The sequence below is a fragment of the Pithys albifrons genome, chromosome 27 (assembly GCF_047495875.1).
Source record: "Pithys albifrons albifrons isolate INPA30051 chromosome 27, PitAlb_v1, whole genome shotgun sequence".
Lineage (NCBI taxonomy): Eukaryota > Metazoa > Chordata > Aves > Passeriformes > Thamnophilidae > Pithys > Pithys albifrons.
The window spans coordinates 4,265,404-4,289,697 of record NC_092484.1 but is presented as its reverse complement, the minus strand read 5'-3'; the positions used below and the strand labels follow the sequence as shown (position 1 = coordinate 4,289,697).

The following is a 24,294-nucleotide window of genomic DNA, read 5'->3' as shown; positions in this document are numbered from 1 at the left end:
CAACATGAAATGTAGCAAACCAGCTAAATACTGTTAAAGGTGTTTAAATCCTCCTGGTGCATCATAACACCTCACCAACTGTTCTGTTGAATTTCCAGTATTATGTTGCTTTAGTGCACTGTTCATTTTACCTGTTCACTGTGACAATGTATGTACCAAACCTGTGATGAGCAAGATGGTCCCAACTGTCCTTTTTGAGTCTTGCAAGTTTGGTGGCCAGTGATCACATCCATGGTGACTTGTCTTCTCACCTAACTTTATGCTTGGCCCCTCAGCTGAAATGCAGAGACTGCTGCTCCTAATTTCTTACCTATTCAACCTTTAATGCACCACTAGATTTTGCTGGTTTCTTCTCATATTGCAGCCCTTCTCCCCCTTCTCCCCTTCTTGCTGTTGGGGTTTGATCAAGTGGTTTTTTCTTCCCCATTCCCATAAAGATAAGTGCAGCCTCTTTATCTGCTGAAGGATGTCAGTCCCTCTCTCAGCATTTTCATGAGGATAATCATGTGGTACACACAGTCTGTCAGAAAGGACAGGAGCTGCTTGTGTGTTCACTGGCTCACTTACAGCCAAGTGTGTCCAGATTCAGATAGAGCTGTATTTTCCTGCTTCATTGAACCTGCAGGAAGAAATTTTACCAGCCAAATCTTCATTATTGGTGCTTAGGAGGAAACCTAAATCAGGTTTCAGTGGTTGTTGCTCAATCTGGAGAGATGTTAGGAATGAAAGGATATGCTCCAATCAAAACCAACTTCGGAGAAACCTCTATGAAAATGTTATAACTTAAAAATCCTATGTTCTTTCATTGCTTTGTCATTAAACACATAAACTGCTGAAGTCTGATGTTAATGTTGAAGCTCCTCAGGGTCAGAAGTGGCAATTGTGTGAGTCTGTGTCAAGCAGCAAGCAAAAATTCAGATTAAAGCAAAACAAGTTCTCAGTTTTTCATGTATTTTTCATCTTTTCAAGATGGCAGAAGGAACAGTTGCAGGCTGAAACACAAACTTCAGCACGAGGAACCATGTCCAGTTTTGGCCTCTGCTGTGGGAGTGTGTGATGCTGAACAATCCCTGCCTGTCCCTGTGAGGGGCTGCCCTCCTCACATAGAGACTGTTGTGATGGTAAATAGAGTATGAACTGTGCTGGCTGTGGATGTCTGACTGAGGAAATTAGTAGCTTTTAGTAACAGTGCTCCCTTCACAGTTTCTGTGTGCAGGGGTTTAACTCACTGCCTTCGGGGTGGTGGGTGCTGACAAGTTCTGGGGAGGGGAGAAGGGGTGAATTCAGTGCTGCCGGCATTGCACCCACTTCGGGCAGCGAATTTCCCTCCTGCCGTGCAGGTGAAAGGTGTAGCTGCTGAAGGGGATGGGAGTTGCACAGCGAACTGCAGGAATGTCCCGTGGCTGGGGAAGGGCAGGAGCGGGGGCATCACTCCTGCAGTTCCCCGCGCAGGCAGCGGGGAGCGGGCGCGGGGGGAGAGCTTAAGCCCAAAGTGCGGTGAAGCAACAAACCAGCTCTTCAGGGTGAGCCGCCCCTGCCTCTCAGCCTGTGCCTTTAAGCCCCGCCGCGAACGCCCCCCGTGCCTCCCCCCGGCCCCTCCGGCGCCCCGCGGGCCCGGCGCGGTGCGCTCGGGGCGGCTCCGTTTGGGGAGAGGCTGCCGGGGAAAGCACCCGGCGGCAACGGGAGAAGCCAAGCAGGTGAGTCCCTGCTCCTTCTTAGGGGCTCCTTCCATTCCCTGCAGGGTGCCGAGCTTTCTTGGCTCGGATGGGAAGAGAAAAACCTGCACCTTCCCCGACAGCTGCACCCACCCGTGGGTGCTCCTCGCCCCGCGGTCCCAGCGCACCCACCGCGATGCCTCCTGTCCGGGCACTGGGGCGCGGACAGCCCTCCTCCTCCTCGTCCTTCTTGTTCTTCTCCTCCTCCTTGCTTCTCCAGCAGGTTTGCTGCATGCACCCGGAGATTTCCACACAAGCAGGAGTTTGAAACTTTCTCCCTGCTGGATTTTCCCCAGTGCTTGGCGAAATCCCTCTTGATTTTGCTGGTTCTGAGGAAACGGCCTGTACGTGAATTTACTGCCTGTGGGGAAAACAGTTCAGCTCACCTTTTACTGAAAGTAATAGAAACAACTTCTGTGCTTATGGCTAAGTAATTTTCCTTATGTGATGCCGAAGTGATTTTTAGTGTTTTGCAATTTCTTGTAATTCTAACATGATTCATGTTTGGGAGCACTTTGCACAAATGAGTAGGGGGGATTTCTTCTGCTCCTGGGACCAAAGGAACCCACTGGCCACAGAAATGGGCTCCCACTGAATGTGTGTGGAATTTGAGCCCTTCTGCCAGTTGTGTTTTTCTGCAGCACATTTCATCCTTTACCGGTAAACCAGCATGGCCTCAGCCAATGCATGTGCAACCCCAGAGATGAACCTTGGTGGAAAGTGACCTGCAGACACTCTCTCTGAAGGTACTGGTTAAGAAGAAACACCTTGGTTTCTTTAACACTTTGGAAACCAAATGCAGAGAATGGTCTCTACTATTTAAAAGCTATAACAAATGATGAAATATTCTAGAAAGAAAGTTCATGGTTCATGGGAAACAAAAAGTGCAGCTTTAGCAGTAATGCAGAGTTAAAGGTTGAAATAAACAACATTATCATTATAGGACACAGACAAATGAACCAGCTGTGGCAGTGAGCAGCTTTGACCTCTTACAGCAACCTCCATGGGCTGGCAATAGCACCATCATTTGAGCTCAAATGAATGTTTGTGCAGCTGGATGATGTTTTGTTCCCATAGCTGAAGGAAAGGGCTTGAGAGTCACACTGCTTTGCACCCACTGGCCTGCCAGCCAAGGTGGCCTGCAAAGAACACCAGCACAGCCCCCTGAGTCCTGCTCAAGGGAGGTCCCTGTGGGTGAGGTGCCAAGCAAGGCAACCCAGGCCAGTGCAGCACTTGGGCCATCCGTGTGTGCCAACACCCTGCAGCCTCTGCTTGGGGATGGTCTCCTCAGACAGGAGGGGCCACCCAAAGCCCTCCAGGGTCACACAGCCTCAGCACTGGAGTTTAGCAGGTGACACTGTCCTGTACTGATACGTGTAGAGTTTCATTCTGCAGCCTCTGAAGTTAATGACAAAAATCCCATTGACTCGGGTGCTGTGAGTTCATTGCTTGACCTGATATCTTTCATCACTGGCTGGTTTCTCTCTGTGAACTCTCCCCCTGAGGGAACATGCATTGCAGATGACTGGTTTCAGAGTAGCTCAGGGCTTTTGTGCCCATGAAGACTGATGCATACCTGTCAACCTGTAATAACAGCTGAACCTAGATAAAAATGTAATTTACACATTGCTTCTAGTTTATCTCAGCTGGTAAGAAAGAATAAAATGGGATTATCTGCAAAATGAAGACATTAGACTTTAGCCCCTGTTCCTCCAAGAACCTCTGGTCCCAGTATGTCCACTGACTTTACTGGGACCAAGATTTCTCCCACAGCCTTTGCACAGGGCCAGAGAGTGTTCAAGGAAGGCTAGTGGATGTCACTAAAGGAAATGTCATGAGTTCAACATGGGAGTTTTTCCTGGATGTTCAAGAGCTGAAAAATACTCAGTTATACAGCTCCCCTATTGTGGAAAGTAGCCAGACAAACATAGGCTTCCTGGCTCACTGTGTACTCCCCATGTGTGTTCAGTATTGACTGTCTGTACAGCATAGTCAGGCAGGAGGTGTGCCTTTATTTTGTGTAATCCGTGGCTAAAAGTTTAAGAATTAATTGTAGGTACAAATCTGCCCAATACTCTCTTACCAAAGGGAGAGCTCAGGGCCGACTTTCTCCAGGGTGGAAGTGATGTTAGAGCCTTTGTTACCAGTGATAATAGGAGCACTGGGGAGCTCAGCCTGTCTGTCATGCCCCAGCTGAGACTGCTGAGCTGGCAGGCAGGGAAAGGATCTTCTTACTTGTAAATTGAGAGACATTTGCAGACCAAGAGGGACAATAAACAAGGCCAACACAGTGTCTTTGGGCTTGCTGAGAGCAGGACTACTGCTGAACCGGAGGCACCTCCGAGAAGGGTGCAGCAGGTGAGCAGGGACTTTCAGATTTGCTCACACACAGTCTGGGGGCTCTTTACTCACCTCAGTAATAAAAAGTGTCCTTAATCTGGAGTCTGCAGCCTCTTAGGTGACAGTGTTTCTTTCTGCTTGAAAGTTGGGTGTAGCCTTTCAAATGCAATACAGCCCCCTCTAAATGTTTTCCTACAGAGATGGGGATATGTACAGTTCTACATGTTCATAACAGAAGCTGGAGATGGGTTACAGCAAAAGGAATCAGTGTGGTGGCCAGTGATGTTCATGTCACATGAATCAAAAAGGCCATGTTAGCCAAACCTGTGCCTGCTGGTCATGGGGATGCTTTGTCTCTGATGCTGATAGCTGTGTCCTGTATCTGTTCAGCTCCTTTTTTCATGGCATAACATCATCTCATCAGAAGGTTTAAGGGAAGACATATGGGCTCCCCAGGAAACAACAGTGTTGGAATAAATTCCAGTGCTCCCTTGTTTGGAGCCCCATGCACAGAATGGCTCTGGGCTGCCCTTGAGCCATAAGGCAGCTGGCACAGAGTTCTTGGCCTCTCCACACTGACATGTCCTCGCACTGCCCAACAGATATCACTGATTATAAATCCACTGCCCTAGGAAAGTCTCCTACCTTCTCTCAGTAGCTGCTGCCATGAGTGAGCCCCGTTTCTATATAACTAAATTCCCAAATGCTAGGAAAAAACTACAAGGCTTGACCCCATTTTAACGGAGATATTTGGGGCTGGCTATTCCCACAGCCATGCTCTGCCAGCAGACCTGTTTGCACACCCACATCTCTCTCCTGCTCAGGTCATGCTTCTGCTTTCACTTACAGCAAATGACCATCTTCTCTCTCCTTCTTAAGCTCATGGTTTGATGACACAGATGTGGTTTGTTGTTCTGGGGCCTGTGATTTTGAACCCACCAAGAGAGGCATGTTGGAGTCTACTTACTCATTTTGTGCTACCTCCTTCTGGAGAAATATGTTGCCTCTGCTGTATTCCTCCTCTGAACTGCCACAAGTCTTATCTTGGTGTTAAAACCAGTAGCCTTCACTTGCCTTTGGCTACAGGCTTATTACTTGCTGAGGCTGCAGGTAGATCTGCTGCTGGGCTTGTGGTCTGCTTCAAGCAAGTCATGTATTTTTCATACCTGTGCCATCACCTTGCAAAGGCTCTGCCTGAGTGAGGACTTACAGGCATGACCTTGGACCATGAGACAGTTTTACAACCCTTGTGCCTGAAGGCTCAGCAGACACAGTAGTGCTGTACTGAGAACCACACTGCCCCATCATGGGATAAAGCATATGTTTTTATTAACACTTGGTTATTCAAATGGTTGCAGCTTATTTGCTGCCCTTTATAATCACAATGTGTGAGAGAACCATCTCAGCATGCTGGAAACACAGAAATGAAGCACAAAGACCACAGAGCAGCCCAGACTAGCCATTGGGGGACATTGGGGTTTCCTCACATTCGTTATCTGTAAATGAAGTTGACTTTTGAAGACATGGGTACCACTATTTCTTTCCTGTTTTTCTTTCCTCTGGCCAGCAGCTCAGAGAGGGGGCTCAGCTCATATCCCCGTGGTCAAGGGCTGTTGTTGGCAGGGGCTGGCAGACCAGGAATGGGAGAACCTAAAGAAGAGCAGGAGGGAACCTGAGGCAGTGCAGTGCAAGACAGGAGTGTGAGTACTGCTGTTCTGAAGGGTGAGAGACTGATGTCTGGAGAGTGCTCAAAGGCAGAAGGAAAGGCCTCAGGAGGGCAGACATGAAGGGGAAGACACAGTAAGGTGAAGGACAAGAAGTACTGAGTAGTGGAAGAGAATGTGGAGGCAAATGAAGAAAACCAGCCCTTTTGCTGGGCAGCCACAAGCACGGTGTTGGGACACCACCATCATGCTTCAGCCTCGGGAGCTGTTGCATTTTGCAAGAAGCCAGTTTCTACCTGAAAACAGGAACCAGCACAATTTGTGCTGAACAGCTGTGTGCTCTGGACCAGTCCTACAGGTCTGCATGGCACGGGGACACCTGAGTGAAACAGAGTCACTTGCCATGGCGAGGCTGGATCTGTGCCCAGGTCATGGGCAGACAACTGGGGTGCCCCTCCTGTGGCCCTGCTTTGTTCCCTCATTGCTCCTGCACATGGTGTGCCCTCCACACACTGCACAGGCAGGCTCTGAAACACTCGTGTGTGCTCACACACACACACACACATGTGCTACTCGTCTGCTGTGGTGAGAAGAGTGGGTGTCAGTGATAGTTTGGCTAATTGGATAAATGAATATTTCTACAATATCACTTTATATTTTGCAATTTACCTATCTGAACTAGCTGAGAAATAAAATACATCTTCCAAGGAAATCCTATGGAACGATTCAAGGCTGCTCTAAAGCAAAATTTAGACTCCCCTTTGTTTTCTCCGTGGAGAAAACAAACCCTGGGCTGCCACCCCCAAGCAGCGTGGGGGATTCTCAGGGACAGCTGAAGATGGAAGCAGTCACAGAACAGCTCTTGTGACTCTCTGCAGTGTATCAGATGTGCCTTCTCTGCTAAAATGGGGCAGTGAAAAGACACCTTGCTGAGACAGGACCCAGAGGACTCTCTTAGGTCAGAGTTTCTCACCCCCTGATGTCAGGGCAGGGGCATCATATTTTATAACCACTCACAATTTATAAGCTAACAAAAAAATCATAAAAGTGCTTTTTCTTCTGAACATTCCTCCTGGAAACTCATGCTCCTCTGTTAATACTCTCCTAATTTCTGCCCCATCAAAAAAAGTTTACCATTTGCTCATCTGATTTTATGCAACCATGTTTTTTCCCTATGTACAGCTCCTTGCTACAGATCCCCATTCTGCATTTATAGATCGTCCTTATTATTTTCAGTTAAAAAATGACAGTTTCTATTTTGTTCTTGCCAAATGATCTTTCCATTTACATGACACCACTCACACCAAAAGAACTTGGATTGTGCTAAAAGGGAGAAAAAAAAGACAAGTTTTGATTGTTTTGGGAAGTAGAAGGCTCTCTAAATAAATAATCTATTTTTCAAGTTGAAATGCCTCTGCTAACACTATATAAACTTCTCTCTAGGGTTCCATGTACCTTTTATTGCAATATGACTTTTATATGCAGCCAAGATTGGATTGTCAAAAAAGCACCCAGCAAGAGCCAATTTTGTCTGTGATGTTAATTTTTTTCTCAGATGCAGCTGTCCTACCTTTGAGGTCTACTGATGCTCAGACCACTGTTGCACTGGTTAGTGTTACCTGGACTAGATTTCTGAGTTCCCACATTCAGTGCACTGCAAGAGAGACAGTGCCTTCGAAACGCAGTGAAAGAGTGGAGGAGGGATCCCTCATCTGTATGTATTCAGGTCACAATAACCACTAGAAAAAATGTTCCCTACCTATCTCCTCTTAGCCAGAGCTGAATTGTCAAACGAGATATTGTTAGTGGAACCCAGGGGCCACTGTGCCTGTCTGTGCCAGGCTCAGTGACAGCTGAAAAAGAGTATTTGGAGGTCTGTTAGAAAAAAAGAGGCATCTTGGACAGATTCTCCCTTCCTCTCCCCTTTCTCTCTGTCTGTTGCCTCACAAAGAAGTGACCTTTTAAAATCTCTTATCTAAAAGCTTCAGTTTAAAGAGCTGCTGACGCCTCTTGGAAAACACTGAAAAAGCTCTTCTGAAACAGGGAGCTGCTTCGCCCTGTGTCCTGAGTCCCTTTCTCCCCCTCTTCCTTTCATTGCTGGATGCATTTACATTAGAAAAGGCTGTTCCTCTTCAGCTTCCCCGAAGTCACAGCCTGATTTGCAGCAGTAGTGAATTGCTGCTGTGGCAGCCCAACCTCTCACAGCACCTTCTGAGAGGGTAGGAAGTGACCAGGGGAATTGTCCTTTGGCAGGACACATTTTGCAGCTGAGGAAGGAAGAGTTAAATGGGTTTTATGCTCTTGGTTCTGTCAATATCAAGGCGGAGTAAATTTGAGAGATGATTGTGCCTTGCCAAGTTGCTTCTGGTGTCACTTGTAAATCCAAAGTTTCCCAGCAGCTTGAGACTGAGTCCTCAAAGAATGCACTCTGAAGCTGAGGATCTCTGGAACTTTGGCCAAGAAGGTTGGATTTTTGTGGATTTCCACTCCTACAAAGAAATTGTCTAAGAAAGACTTTATCATGCCAGTCTGAGGGGAAGGGTTGTGTGTCATCATCCAGTAATTTAATACATTTTAGGGCCACCGGAAATCAGTGCCCCTCCTTGTCTCATCAGCCTTGTTGCAAAAACTAACCTGTCTGAATGACTGATGGAATCATAATGGATATCCCAGGCTATTTCATTCCTACTCATACTGAGTTGATGATATGCAAGTAAAGGCCAGCTGCAGGCTGGCTTGTACTGCAAGACTGCAGACAAAAAAGAAAAAAGCAAGATAACTGTTGTTTTTTTGAGATCACATTTGGAGCACCATATCCCTTCTGGGTGTCTCAGTGCATGAAAAGCATTGACATACTGGAACAAGTCTGGCAAAGGCCAAGCTGATCTCAGGAGGCATGAAGGGGCTTTGCTGCTCGTGCAGGACCACTTGAGGCCACCACTCAATGGTGGCCTCCTGGGAAGAGAGAGAAGGGGAACTAGGTGGGGAGGGGCCACCATGGTTGGTGTATTCACATCCTACAGCCTGGATGTAAAATCTCCTGAGTGCAGCCTGAGGCACATTCTGGGGGTGCAGTCTGTATCCATCCTTTCACTTGTGGCAATGCACTGTTTGGAGCTCCAGAGCTGAATGACAAATTTCATCCCAGTTTTATCCTTTTCTTCTTCTTTTTGAACAGAGAGCCCATCTGTAGAGCTGCTTAAAAAGCATGGACCTGATGAAGCCAGGACAAGGCACCCAGAGAAGGAGACTGAGAGCCTGCTGTTGGAAGGCAACTGCTGCTGCTGCCATAGTGGGCAGTGCCACAGCCCTCTGCCTGGGCATCCTGCTGGGTGAGTGTGCAGCTGGGTACCTTCTTCCTGTTTATCAGCTCCAAAAAAGAAGTGTTCTGCACTGCTCATAGCAAAAAGTTCTCAAAATCCTCCTGCTGAGGACAAAATGTGGTGAACTTTCTGCATGAACACGCACAAACTGCAACAGCTGTAGTCAACTCCTGTTGTCAATATGAGACTTTGGAACACTTGCTCTTCAGTGCTCCATGACATGTATGCTCTATTCCTTTCCTGCTTTACCAATCTGATATCCTATGACAAGGTGACCCACCTAGTAGGTGAGGGAAAGGCTGTGAATCTGGTGTACCTCAACTTCAGTAAAGCCTTTTGCACAGTTTCCCACCACATTCTCCTGGAGAAACTGGCTGCTCATGGTGTGGTCAGGTGCACTCATCAATGGGTAAAACTGACTGGTTGGCCAAGCCCAGAGAGTGGTGGCAAGTGGAGCTAAATCCAGCTGGGAACTGGTGACCAGTGGTGTTTCCCAGGGCTCACTTTCAGGGCCAGGCCTATTTAATATCTTTATCATTGATCTTGATGAGAGCACCAAGGGCAGCTTCAGTCAGTTCACAGATGACACTGAGCTGGATGGGAGTGTTGATCTGCTAGAGGGCAGGAAGGGTCCAGAAAGGCAACTGGACAGGCTGGATTGATGGGCCAAGGCCAATTGTGTGAGGGTCAACAAGGCAAAGTGCTGGGTCCTGCCCTTGGGTCACAAGAACCCCATGGAATGCTCCAGGTTTGGGGCAGAGTGGCTGGAAAGCTGCCTGCTGGAGAAGGGCCTGGGTGTGCTGGTCAAGAGCAGCTGAACATGAGCCCAGGTGGCCAAGAAGGCCAAGGGCATCTGGCTTGTACCAGCAATAGTGTGGCCAGCAGGACCAGGGCAGTGACTGCCCTGCTATGCTGGGCACTGCTGTGAGGCCACACCTCAAATCCTGAGGTCAGTTTTTGGCCCCTGATGATAAAAAAGACATTGAGGTGCTGGAGTGTGTCCAGAGAAGGGCAATGAAGCTGGTGAAGGGTCTGGAGCACAAGTCTGGTGAGGAGCATCTGAGTGAGCTGAGGGGGCTCAGCCTGGAGAAAAGGAGGCTCAGGGGCGACCTTCTCTCTCTCTGCAACTCCCTGACAGGAAGGTGGAGCCAGGTGGGGGTCAAGTTCTGCTCCCGGGGAACAAGGGACAGGACCAGAGGAAATGATCTCAGGTTCCACCAGATTGGATATTAGGGAAAATTTCTACACTGAAAGAGTTATCCAGCCCTGGCAGAGGCTGCCGAGGACAGTGGTGGAGTCACCATCCCTGCAGGGATATAAAAGATGTGTGGATGTGGCACCTGGGGACATCGTTTGGTGGTGGACTTGGCAGTGCTGGTGGAATGATTGGACTCAATGATATCAGAGGCCTTTTCCAACCCAAGGGATTCCATGCTTCAATGATTCTATCCTCTGATCTCTCTCTGTGACTCCCAAATTTCCTGTCACTGTACCTTGGTGCCTCTGCCATCTCCTATCACAACCTCTTGCAGCCACTGACCATTGCCTGACTTACTGTCCCACTCCAGAGCATGACCACCATCTTCTTGTCTGTCCCACCTCCCTCGTGCTGCTTCTGGTGTCCCATGGCCAGATGTCAACTCAGCCCAGCATCTCAGAGCAGACCTTGTATGACATGACATGACTTACAGATCCCACCTGGACAGCTCCACTTCCTGAGCTGGCCTCAGTACCCAGCAGACCTTTCTCCAGCCTTTTTCTGCAAGGATAGGGCCAATCTGGGGTTGCCAGACTGTACCCATCTGTTCATGAACTTCTGTCTCAGGCTTGACAAAAATCCACCATTTTCAAGTTCAAACTAGTTCAGTGCAAAATGCAGGGTGTCCCAGTGTGGTCACGGGGCATGCCTGGGGTGGTCAGGGACGGTCAAGCTGCCGGAACAAGGCAGTTTAAAGGACATGATGAGATCCACATTGCAAAGCAGCAAGGAAAGCTGCCTCTGACAGACACTGTCCCTCCCTGGTAGCCTGCCAGCCCACGGGAGAGACCAGCTTTGAGCACACCGTGGAACTGCAAGGAATCACATTCAACAGCAGCTTAAAGATGGAGAACTCAGAGTACTACAGGGTGCTGACACCTGCTCTTGAGAGGCTGGTGAGTTGATCTGGGCTTTCTAGGAAATTATTGGGGAAATACTGTGGTGGTTCACCAGGACCCAGCTTGACTGTCCTCATACAGCAGAATCTGGATGCCAAGGGCAGGAGGAAAACTAGGACTTCTTAAACATCTGTGGGGCTGAGCTGCACTTTGAGAGGCCTCATCAGGGCCCTGAGAGTCATCTGTGGTGTGGGAAATGTGTGCTTAGGCCTGCTCCTTGTGAAAGAGGTAGGAAGGCATAAAAAGGGATGTACTGCCTCATGCCCTCACCCTGAGCCAGGCTGGGAAAAGGGTTATACATGAGTGGGACATGGGTGCTTCTGCTGCTTGCAGACAAGAGAAGATGCTTCAACAGCTCCAGTTCCCTGCCATATCCCAGGCATAATCTAGTCCCACGTCCCTGGGGTCTATATCTGGTAAGTGTGTGACCATCACTCTTTGCTTTGCAGTTTCTGTCCAGTCTCCAGGACTCCCAGCTGGACTGGAGTTGCACTGGTTGCACTATCCTGGGCTATAGGTGAGTGTAGGCAGCTCTCTGCAGACTTTGCAGCTCATGTTTCAGGACATTCTGACAAGTCTTACAAAGAAGGTGAGCTCACATCTGTACTTTTGTTCAAAACTAATACAAAGAGAAGCTGGTTTTAGATCAAGTCTGGATTTTCTTCTGGGATTGCAACAATGTTATGGATTCCTTCATTTGGAAATGCAGTCAGAAAGGCAGAGGAAAATGGCTTTGTTCAACCACAGCTTTGGGTCAAAGAAAATAAAATGCAAATGATCATTTCAACCCAGAGCACAACTCCAGAGAAACCTTAAATTATTAAGAATCACATTATTAAGAGTCATTTTTGTTTCCCGTGAGTTCCCTGTAGGCAGCTAGCACAGGAGCCTGTATTGATCATGGAGCCATAATCACCTGGAGCCACAATTCTCTGTCTCCCAGCAGAAATGGAAACTCCAGCGTGATCGTCCACTTCCGCCTCTTCTTCACCCCCCAGGATTCCCAGCCCCTGAGCTCTACCTTGGAGGAGGAAGCTCTCAGGCATGGGCTGGCAGCTACCCTGCACAAGCAGGGGCTCCCCCTGGCTGCCTATGGGACCATCTCCTCAGCTTCTCTCACAGGTATGGCTCTCCCACCACTGCCAGACAGGCAGCGCAGAGTACTCTGTGCTGGGGCTGCTGCCACCCACGGTCACACATCTGTGTCTCAGAGAGCCAACTGCTGCAGGGCTTCAGCTCTGGACATCTAGTCAAGGCTTCATGCCCAGCAGCAATGACAGAAATGGGGGTGCTGCCAGGCACCCAGCAAACCAGTGAAATGCCCTGCCTGGCTCCCAGCTGCTCCCAGCTTCACAATACAGCAGCAGAGACCAACCTAGATCTTGCCAGCTGCTCAACAGACATTTATGGAGCACCCAAATACGCCTCCAACACTAATGCTGTCCTGCTGCTCTTCTCTGCAAGAGCAGCTTGAGGGGCCCAGAGCAACCACAGAGCCTAAAGTATAAATTGCAACTTCTTTGGCTTTTCTTGCAGAGCCTAGAACCAGCCTGAGGGCCAGGAGTACAAGCTCTGAGGTTAATTGCTAAGTTGTCTGTACCTACAAGTGCACAGCAGTCCTTAGGCAGTCCTCAGAGTTGTAGGAATAATTACGGCTTAGATAGATATTTCTCATATTTGAATTACTCTCTGAAACCACCTGACAAGAAGTTCTCCTTTTCTTCAGGCACTGTGGAGTTGCACATGACCTTAGGACTCCAGGCCCATCAGAATTAAAAAAACATGTGCCTGGGAAACATGAAGGTGTGGGCTCTTCTGCAGCTCCCTCTGCACCCCCTGCCACAATGGCCAGGATTCCTGGATTTTTGGGAGCCTTGTGCAGCCCAGATGGAGGGTGCAGACTCCTCTTGCCTTTAGGCAACAGTCCAGCACAGCTTCAGCCCCACAGCCTGCTCCTGGGAGGCAGCTCACTGCTGCAGCTTTTGACAATTTCTCCCTGCACCTGGAATCACCCAAAGCCCACAGAGCTGTAGGTGGTTGCTCCTGCCCTGCTCTGTGGCAGAGAAGGCGTCCCCAGCAGGCACCCCGGCCAGGAGCTCACACTGGATGTGGAGCAGGGAAAGAGATCTCCAGGGAGATGATGCAGCAAAGTGTGTGGCAGCCCCAGCCTGGGAACAACATGGTCCCTGGAGCTCCTGACTGGGCTGCCCTTGCTGATCTCGATTCCTTCTGCTTTGTCACAGGTCCCAGCAAGGTTTCACCCCACAGACCTGGACTGAAATCAGGTGAGAGCCAGGCAACAAGAAGAGCCACCTGCACCCTGCAGCTTCCTCCTCCTCAGCAGCAGCCTCGATGCTGATAGCTTGCTCATAACCTGGTGGCCCAGAGCCCCACAGGCTCAACAAGAGCTCCCAGCATCCCAGCCCAGGACTCTGGCCCTGCCAGGGAGGAGAGTGACAAGGACATTGCCCCTGGGGAAGCCAGGGGGGAGTTGTTGGGTGGGCTGCAAGAAGACACAAGTTACTCAAGCCTTGCTGTCCCCAGGGAGCTGCCCTGGAGACACAGTCATTAGACACAACACCCAGTGCATGTGGAAAGAAACCCCCAAATGTGACAGCCAAACAGGCCTCTGAGGGAAAGGGCTGTGGTGAGTGTCCCACAGCAGGTCTCCTGGACATAGGGGACAGGCCACACCCCACTGCTGCAGACCTTGACAGGTGTAACACCACTGCCTTCCAGTCACTGAAGAAAGTCAAAGACACAGCATCAATTTTCAAGCCAATACTAAGTGCCTGCATCAGGGTGAGGGAAACCACCCTCAGAAACACCTTGGTCCCACCACCAACTGTGATGGGCCATGATAAGGCCCACCTTCCTGCTGGCCTGGCATGATAGACAAGAGGCACATGATGGACAACACCCATGAGTTGCTGGGAGCAGATCAGGAGGCGGTGGCTGAGCTCATCAAACTGGTCAAGATCCTTCTCCCCAGAATTTCTCACTCTGGAGGAGTTTCAGGGAGAACACTGTGATGGGCCAGTGCTTTTGCAGTGCTCTTTCCTGTGACATCCCAGGCACCATCCTGTTGTTTGAGCATGTGCTGGGAGCACACATGAAGCTGAAGCAGCTTTTCCCACTTGCTCCCAGGACTGTGTTTCTGGGATGCAGCAGCAGGATCCTGATGCACTGGCTGTCTCGTTCCTTTCAGATTGCGGATATCGCCCTGCCATGCAGACTGCCAGTAGGATAGTTGGAGGCTCAGAGGCATCCAGAGGGGAGTTCCCATGGCAAGTCAGCCTGCGAGAGAACAATGAGCACTTTTGTGGTGCTGCAATCCTCACAGAGAAGTGGCTGGTGTCTGCTGCTCATTGCTTTGCTGAGTAAGTTCCAGCCATGCCACTTTGCCCCTCCATCCTCTTTCCAAAAGCTGCCATCTCTGCTCAAGCTCCTGCTGAACTGCACTGCCCCATCATGCCTGGTTTCCTTCATGGGGAGTATGGGGAGTTTCCATCACTCCCAGAGCAGATGGAGGATAGGCAGGAGGCAGCTTGGGTTTTCAGGATAATGCTGTGTCTGCAGGCTCACAATGGGCCCTGCTGTCTCTCCTCCAGGTTTCAGGACCCAGACATGTGGGCAGCTTACACAGGGACCACCTCCCTCAGAGGCTCCGACAGCAGCGCAGTGAAAATGGACATTGCGCAGATCATCCCACACCCCTTGTACAATGCTGACACAGCTGACTATGATGTGGCTGTGCTGGAGCTGAAGAGGCCGGTGACCTTCACTAAGTACATCCAGCCCGTGTGCCTGCCAGATGCTGGCCATCACTTCCCAACTAGCAAAAAGTGCCTTATTTCTGGCTGGGGCTACCTCAAGGAGGATTTCTGTAAGCGAAGTGGGGTATACAGCAGGGGAGACATGGTGGGGTGTGAACAGGGCAGGAGGTACCAGGGAAGGGAACTCAAGCTGTGTTCTGGCCAGCTGGAGTGGGCTGTGCTGTGGGCTGCTGGTCTGTGCAGAGCACTGAGCTCACGGTCACATCTTTCCCACTCAGTGGTGAAACCCGAATTCCTGCAGAAAGCGACAGTGGAGCTCCTGGACCAGAACCTGTGCTCCAGCCTCTACAGCCACGTCCTCACAGACAGGATGATGTGTGCTGGCTACCTGGAGGGGAAAGTCGACTCTTGCCAGGTAAGCTTTGCCCAGGGAAGCTGGCACACCTCCCCACATGAGTCTTTTCCCTCTCAGTATGCACAAAGTGACACCTGAAGAAAAAGATCTGACACTGTGGTCATGGTTCCCTGCCGAGGTTTGAGGCTGTGCCTTGGACCCAAGCATGGCTCAGGGGCTGCAGAAGACAAAAATGAGGAAATGTTCTCTACTGCTTAGAGGAGGGCACTGCTGTTTAAGAAGCTCTTTGGGCTAATTAACTGTTTTTCTCTACTTCCTGAGTGGTAACCAGGCCCTACCAATGTACCAGGCAGGTCCTCAGATCAAAATTCAGATGGCAAAGGGCAGCAGTAGAAACTAAAACATATACAACAGTTTTTGGTGAACAACAGGGTGTTTTCCTTAGTTAGCCTTTATCGACCATGGAACTGCAAGTGGTCACCTGGAGACAGTCCTGCCTTCACAGTGGAGAGAGGAGAACTGTGATGTGGGAGGAGAACTGTGATTTCCAGGGCTGTCCTGTGGTTTGGCAGGGCTATTCAAACCCGCAGCCACCAGCTGAGCAAAACTGCACTTCTCTGGTGGTAGCACTTCATATTTCTGGACCAAATACAGCACAAACACCAGAGAAGGGGCCAACAATGAATGATCCAAGGATGGATGATGACTGTGACTCACTTGGTTATTCATTATTGATCTAAAGCAATCTCATCCTCAAAAGGCACTGCCAGCTTCACAGATACCACAGTGACACTCACAGGGCCCCACGATGCCAAACTGACCAGGCAATCATAGACCACATCGAGAAAACCTGATGCAAGGATTAGCATGGTCACCATGGGTTGTGTATCAGGGAGTGAACACCCACCATCTGGCTGTGCAGGGGCTGCTGGGCTTACCATTAAGAGCAGCAATTTAATAAGTGATTAAAGCAGTAGAAATGCTAAATCCTAGATTTTAAGAGGAATTCCTTGTGCTCTTCTGGCGTATCAACGGCACAAGGCTGCTGCTTAATAGAAGGACAGCACACCCACATGGAGGAGCACCCAAAGGCCAGCACAGGAGATGCTCCACTCATCACGAGGTTGGAGCAAACGTGACATGAGCTGAGATACACAAGGAAAGAGAGACACCAGCTGGCTCAGTGCATCCCCAGGGAGAACTCACCATCTGGCTTCTCTTGCAGGGTGACTCTGGTGGGCCCCTGGTTTGCCAAGAACCATCTGGCAGGTTTTTCCTGGCTGGAATTGTGAGCTGGGGGATTGGATGTGCTGAAGCCAGGCGTCCTGGGGTTTACACACGTGTTACCAAACTCAGAGACTGGATCTTGGATGCTATTTCTGCCTTCCCCACCTCCATAGCACGTACTGTCTCTCCAATACACTCCAGTATAGAGAGAGCACAAGAGCTCAACACCATCAGAGGAACCTCCACCACCTCACCAGCCCCAGCTGCCAGCCAGCCAGTGACAGTGAGACCACAAGGTATGAGCATCCCTGGGGGGTGCACCTTGGCAGGAAGGGTGGCCAAGAACCTCTTTCAAGGTGGAAGAGGTTCAAATGTCAGGTTCATTCTTCTGCTGAGCTGAGATGACTTTCTGTAGGGTGAGCCACAGAAAGGTACTTACTGTGCCTAAGTACTAAGGCCAAGGCACAAGTGACACTATCTGGCTGCCCCAGCTCAGACCAGAGCAGCCTGGCAAAGTCACTGTGCAGTTCCATGTGTTCCTTTGCTTGTGTGGCTGTCTCTGTAATCTTGCCTGTGTGACTTGTCTGCTCCAGCAGGCCCAGGCCAGGGCACTAAGGCACAGCAGCATCAAACAGTATTTAACCTGGGACCACTCACTTTCATTTGCCCTCAGTGGATCTCCCCACAGCTCAAAGTTGATGGCTGCACCTCCACAGCAGCCACAGATCTTCTCCCTGAAGGCAAGGAGGGCAGGTTTCTCTAGAGTGAGCTGTCTGCTCCATGAGCCCTCTCAACAGCTCTGGAGGGAGATGCAATTTTAAGGTATTTTTCAAAATTTAGGATTAATTTTTTATCTGTAATGTCAAGGCTAAGAGGCACAGAGCAGCTGATTACTCTGCCTTCAAGAAAGGCCAAGGATTGAGGACATTGATTGCCAAGAGCAAGATGCAGAACAGCAGTTAGTGTGAAAGCCAGCTGTACACAGCCACCATCAGGCACTGCCATGAGCAGCAGACAGGCCTTGGGTAGATGCCTCACACCTCAACCCTGACCTGTCCCTGCTCAGATTTGGAGAGAGCAAGTCTGTCCTTGCTTGTTTTCTGCTACGAGTACTCACAAGTCATACTTTGACTTTTGTCCAGAGTGTGGAGGTCGACCTGGGTTCTCTAAACCCAGCAAGATTGTGGGAGGAACAGATGCTTCCACAGGAGAGATCCCCTGGCAAGTCAGCCTGAAAGAAGACTCAAGGCATTTCTGCGGAGCCACCATCATCGGGGACCGCTGGCTGCTGTCGGCAGCTCACTGCTTCAATGAGTAAGAGCCCATCCCTGCCAGCTCCCCTGCCCACCACCCAAACCCACAGTGTGGCACTGGAGCCACTGGGGAAAAACAAGAACACACATTGGATACTAATTTTTGCTATAACTCAAGATTCATAGTAAAAGGGGTTTTGTGGGGAGGTTGGAATGATGCAGAGAAAGGTTAAACTACCTTGGGCAGGGAGCAAGGACAACACATCTAAGAGGGGTGGAAAAGGACAGCTGACTCTTACAAGAGAGTTTCTTTAATACATTTAACATTAAAAATTGGAAGATACAAAATAGAGACATGTGGTCAGCTGGTAAAGGGAAAATGGTGTGTTCAATCCTTCGTAGTTCCTTTCTGCAAGAGCCCAAGCTCAGATTTATATGTGGCCTAGATAAAGAAATGAGTAGCAAGGGGATAATGTTTGTCAAAAATAAATTCCTGAAGGCAGAGAAGGTGGGGGACTAACTATGAAGGATTTCAAAACAACCTCATGGATTAAATAGCTGGGCAATAAAGCAGTGAGTGAAATGTAAGGTAGACAAGTGTGAAACGTGGCTTACAGCAAACCCAGCAGTGCTGTTTGTGGATGAGGATGGGTCTCCATCGGCTGTTGCCATTCAGAATAAGAGGTCAGAAACATGCAGATATTGCCCTGAGAACAGCAGTCCTGTGGGCAGAGGCAGTTAAAGAGCAGAGGAATGCAGTAATGGTTTGAAAAACAAAGGAGATGACCAGGATGTCGCTGGTAATCCACAGCACACCAACATCTACACAGGGCTACAGTAACACTGTTAAGATGAACACAAGGCTCAGGGATGAGCTGGGTATGGAAGAGCATCATAACAAGCATGACAAAATAGATCAGACTAGACCTGGGATAAAACTGGTGGGAAGGGAATGTGTGATGAGACTGTACAATGATGAAGGGTACAATGAGGTAATGCCTTTTGGATCCTTTTATAAGATACCAAATAACCACCAAGAGCAGGTGGAAAACAATCAAAAGGAAGCAGTTCGTAATAAATGTCATTAAACTGAATATTTAAAATTCACATGGGGTTAAAAAAAAGAATAAACCCCAAAAATCCATCGAGACCTACTGAATACAGAGACACCACCTGTGTGCCAGAACATGCCTGAAATCATAAATTTCTGGAGGTAAGGAGAGGATTATTACTACATGTGTACTTGCTCTTCAGGAGATATCCAACAGATGCCACTGCTGGAAACAGTTCTTTGGGCCTGACTTAGCAGGGCTACTCTGCTGTGTGCTGGTCATGTAAAACTGTCTGCAATTTCAATATCAGAATTCATGCCAGGCATATGTGTGTGAGCATACCCATTTAGAATTTTGTATTTGTAGGACAAATCCAGAAGAGATCGAAGCCTATATGGGAACAACATCACTCAATGGTACAGATGAGAATGCAGTGAAAGTCAATGTAACAAGAGTGATCCCACACCCCCTCTTCAGCCCCATGATTCTGGACTTTGATGTGGCTGTACTTGAGCTGGCAAGACCTCTTGTCTTCAACAAATACATCCAGCCCTTGTGCCTCCCACTTGCTGCGCAGAAGTTTCCGGTTGGCAAGAAATGCCTTATTTCTGGGTGGGGAGACCTCCAGGAAGGGAACGGTAAGCAGTGATGCATTACCTGCTGATTGGCCCACGAGCAGTGCCACCCTGAGCAGCAAAGCCTGTGACACTGACCTGTAGTCCTGGGAGTGTACAGGACAGGGGATAGTAAAGGGGACAGTCAGTAACTGACAGAAACACAAGAATAACCAAGAATAAAGGCACACAGAGCACTGCCTTAAACCACAGTTATTTAGGAGTCATCAGCAAACAAGAAAATTGAGAGAGCAGCTTGGTGGGAACCAGGAGAAACCTGCTGGACTCAGTAACTCTACCAAGCAAGAGTCAGGTACTGGCTCAGAGCCCTGCTGCAGCTCTGGCAGGATGGTATGTCAGCCACAGCAGCCATGCTCAGTCACAAAGATGTTCCAAGTAATTGGAAAAAGCAAAGATCCCACTGTAGGAGAAGGCCAAGAGTAGCACATGTGCTCCCAAAGAAGCCCAGCTGACCAGAACCCCACGAGCTGTCAGGACCATGGGACACAGCTGTGTGCAGGTTCCTTAGCACAGATACAGAATGGGGCAAGCCAGGAGCTTCAGGGCTGCTGAGAAAATAGGTCATATAGTACTCAATTCCCATGTAGGAATGGAGACTGTTTTCCTAAAGTACGTGTTGAAATCTGTCTAAAATCCATTAGTTCCCATTTCTCTCTGCTGCAATCACTAATCCTGTGGTTTTCATGCAGACACCAAACCTGAGATCCTGCAGAAAGCCTCTGTGGGCATCATAGACCAGAACACCTGTAACTTCCTCTACAACTTCTCCCTCACTGACAGAATGATCTGTGCTGGCTTCCTGGAGGGAATGGTAGACTCATGCCAGGTGAGTGTGAGATTTCTCCACTCTGTGGATTGTTCCAGAAAGCTGGGCTAACTGTGCCTTCAGCAGATCCTTGTGAAATATTTACTAAGCTGCTGTGGCCTAGCAACTCACATATACCTTGCACAAAAACCCCAGCCCACTACGATGGAGCTTTAGAAAAGTAAATAAAGCTCCATCAAGTTGGGAATGACTTAAACAAACATCCCTCTGCTCTGTCTGGCCAGATGAATTCTGGATGAAGCAGGTCTTAGGTGGCAGTGAGACAGTGCCAGTTGGTGGCAGCTGTGGCAAGGTGCTGACAGGAGCTAGGAATGTTCAGGACAAATGCCACTTGTATCTGTGCAGACAGGTTGAGCCACAGACCTGTTTCAGCCTCTGCACTCTTGCCTTGCACACACACACTGCATGGCAGCAGACAGACCCACAGGGCTGGAGAACGAAGAGCTGAGTCCTCCTGGTTAGACCTGTCTTGGGGGAAACTGGACTGAGCAGCCATTGCCTTGCTTCTTCTGCAGGGAGATTCAGGTGGACCCTTGGCCTGTGAGGTGACCCCAGGAGTGTTTTACCTGGCTGGCATTGTGAGCTGGGGATATGGTTGTGCCCAAGCTATGAAACCTGGTGTGTACTCCAGAATTACCAAACTCACTGACTGGATCCTGGAGACCATCTCACAGCTGCCCAGTCCTAGCACAGGCATCCTTTCCAGTTTAGCCATCACAAGAACTTCCAGCACAGCCATCCTCACCCAGCCCAGCACAACAGTTACAACTCCAACCACCAGAACCACTCTGGGAACAAAGATGAGCACAAACATGAGTGAAAACTCTGAAACTCTGAGAACAACTGAACCTGTCAAGCCCACACAAGCCCCAGGTAAAACTGATGACAGATGTATTGACATGTTGGTAGGAGGCCTCCAGCAGGGAGAGTACTGAGCAGGCCATGGGTTATTCCCTTCCAGTGGTGCCTTGTACCAGCCTCACCTTCAAGTGTTCCAGCAAGGTGTGTATTGGAAAAGAAAATCCCGAATGTGATGGTGTTGTGGACTGCAGCAACGGCTTTGATGAGCACAACTGTGGTGAGTCCTGCCCTGCAGCCCATGGCTGCTGCCAGCCACACTCTACGTGACCCAGTCTCCCCAGTGCAACCTCCACCACATTCACACAGGCTCTTTTGGACCCCACACTGGACACTGGGGCCCTGTGCCAGCCCAGTGTGGTCCAGGTCCTACTTGTTCTGCCACAACCTAAACTAAGATAAAGCTGGCTAAGCAGGATCCAAATTTTCTGCCAGCAAACGTGGCCTGTTTTCCTCTGCTACTACAAATACTAGAAACCATTTCCCAGCACACCAGCCTTCTGGCCAGTCAGTCTGATAGCACAAGGTGGCAAGACAACTCTACACAACATAGCAGCCCAGAAAATATCTTGTCATCCCTTAGGACTGCTCCTTGGGCTGCACATTCCTTGCTGTGTGATAGCTCAACCAGTTCATCCACATGTCCCCTCCTCACATACCATATCCCTGTGCTCTGTGGTAACAATTTCACAAACCATACCCTTTCTGCCAAGCCTTGCCTCAGCTGGGTGACTGGAATTCATCACATCCTACTGGTCTGTGCATGCTCCCCCAGAAGGCTGTCCCACAGCATGGGCTATGAAGACAGGCAGACACCCCCTTCACTTATGTTTACTTAAAACCCTGGTGCTTCTTCCTCTGTCCCAGACTGCGGCTTAACAACTGCTCTGGCCTTCAGCAAGATAGTGGGTGGCAGCAGCGCAGCTCGAGGGGAATGGCCCTGGCAAGTCAGTCTCTGGCTTCGGCGGAAGGAGCACAAGTGCGGGGCTGTCCTTATTGCTGACCGGTGGCTGCTCTCTGCAGCTCACTGCTTTGACATGTAAGTCTGACATGGGGTAGTGAAGCCAGCTGGCTCTTGGCCTCAGTCCCATCAGCCCACCTGCCCTTGCGGTCCAGCCCCATGGCTGGGATGCTGTGCCCCACAGGAAGCACACACTCGCTATCACAGATGGGCCCCTACAGGTAAGTATGAAGAGGAATGAGTGGAGCAAAGCCTGGGTATGCTCTATGTGCTGGAGACAGGGGTCCTGGCCTCACAAGGTGCGGCCATAGCACATCCCAGCCCCACAAGTGGAGAAATGGCCCTCCTTGTGAGGCCATGCTACTAACAGCCAGGTTTGCTGTCTTTCTGCAGTTACAGTGACCCCAAAATGTGGGTGGCCTTTCTAGGAACCCCTTTCCTGAGTGGCATCGATGGCAAAATGGAGAAAATATTCCGTATCTACAAGCACCCTTTTTACAACATCTACAGCCTGGACTATGATGTGGCCCTGCTAGAGCTGAGCACGCCTGTCAAGTTCAGCAACACCATCAGACCCATATGTCTCCCAGACAATTCTCACATCTTCCATGAAGGGGCCAGATGCTTCATCACAGGCTGGGGCTCCACAAAGGAAGGAGGTACTGGCTGAGAGGGCCCCCTCACATCCATGATGGCCAAGCTCAGTGCCACCTACCTTGCAAGCCCAAACACCTACAGTTCCCATGCCACTGTCCCAAGCACTCCCCACCTGCAGGGATACCAAGGTGGGCAAGGTCTGGTATCACTACCATCTCCTCCCCAGCCACCAGAGGTCACACCTCTGCCATCTTGGTGCCTTTCCAAGCTTTCTACATGCCAGCCACTACGCTCCCCATCCCCACGGCAGCTACTGCAGCTCTGCTCCTGCAGTACAAGGACTACCCCAATACCATTTGTATCTGGTCAGCTGAGCTGCTGGACAAAGTACATGCTCAAGGGACCTTCCTGTGCTTGCCCTGTGGGAGGAACCAGGCCTGATTCCCTTACCCAGGGCAGGTCTCTCCCTCTGGCAAGCATGTAAGGCTCCAGAGACCCACTTCTACACCTGCTTCTGCTTCTGATGTGCTCTGCACCCAGCTAACAGCAATACTTGTCTCCTTAGGTCTCATGTCAAAGCATCTGCAAAAAGCAGCAGTGAACATGATTGGAGACCAGGCCTGCAAAAAGTTCTACCCTGTCCAGATCAGCAGCAGGATGGTGTGTGCTGGTTTCCCACAGGGCACCATCGACAGCTGTTCAGTGAGTGTGACAGCAGCAAACGCTGCAGCTGGGAGAGAGCAAGCTCATGCCAACTCCCCCAGCTATATTCTCTCAGGAGGGCCCTGCCTCCCCTGGCCCAGTTCTGTCCATCCATCATGGCTGTTGCCTTTATCCACGTCCGTCCTGCATACACTTCATGTTGCTTGCCCCATTAACCCGTGGCAGGTCAGGGAAACATGGAGAGGTAATGCCAAGCAAAGGACCATGGGGATACCTTAGAGCCTATTCCATGACTCTACTGTACCTCCAAACACACTATTCTGTGTTTCAGAAGCCCAATCTCACATTGTTCATGCAGGTACGTCACTGAGCAGTCCTCCAACTTGGAATGGGGCTCCTGGGGAAGTGGGGAGCAGGATAGCAAATGCCCATGGCCCAGAGACAAAGAACATCTCACAGCTGGGGGAGCTGGGCTGCCTCTGGCTTGAAATGATACCCTTTTCCTTTCTCTCTGCAGGGTGATGCAGGCGGGCCCCTGGCATGTAAAGAACCCTCGGGGAAGTGGTTTCTAGCAGGAATCACAAGCTGGGGCTATGGCTGTGCCAGGCCATACTTCCCTGGTGTCTACACCAAAGTCACAGCTGTTCAGGGCTGGATTGCGCAGAACCTCAAACTCTGAAACTGCATTTCACCACTCAGGGAAGGCGACGAATGAGAGGAGTAACTGCCAGAGGATGCACTAACCCCTCAGCTACTGTACGTTTTTCTGATGTTGCAAAGGGGTGAAGATGGCCTTTCAGGTATTAAGCAAATGCCAGTGTTTTGTGACCTGCTGGTTGTGACACCAGGGCATTTGATAACTGCTTTGCATAGAAAGGTATAAATTTTAGAC

The 24,294-nt window shown here is 49.9% G+C and overlaps 1 protein-coding gene across 1 annotated transcript; it reads left to right on the top strand.

The window, feature by feature from the left end:
* Positions 1-8,927: 8,927 nt before the first annotated feature.
* On the top strand, positions 8,928-24,081 carry TMPRSS9 (transmembrane serine protease 9). The gene is made up of 19 exons (XM_071578061.1): positions 8,928-9,051; positions 11,069-11,196; positions 11,649-11,716; positions 12,143-12,321; positions 13,443-13,484; positions 14,408-14,579; positions 14,811-15,085; positions 15,254-15,390; positions 16,556-16,853; positions 17,700-17,871; positions 19,229-19,500; positions 20,187-20,323; positions 20,839-21,196; positions 21,285-21,401; positions 22,049-22,220; positions 22,298-22,363; positions 22,536-22,801; positions 23,305-23,441; positions 23,920-24,081. The coding sequence occupies exons 1-19, from the start codon at positions 8,928-8,930 to the stop codon at positions 24,079-24,081; spliced, it is 3,282 nt and encodes a 1,093-aa protein (XP_071434162.1).
* The last annotated feature ends 213 nt before the right edge of the window (positions 24,082-24,294 follow it).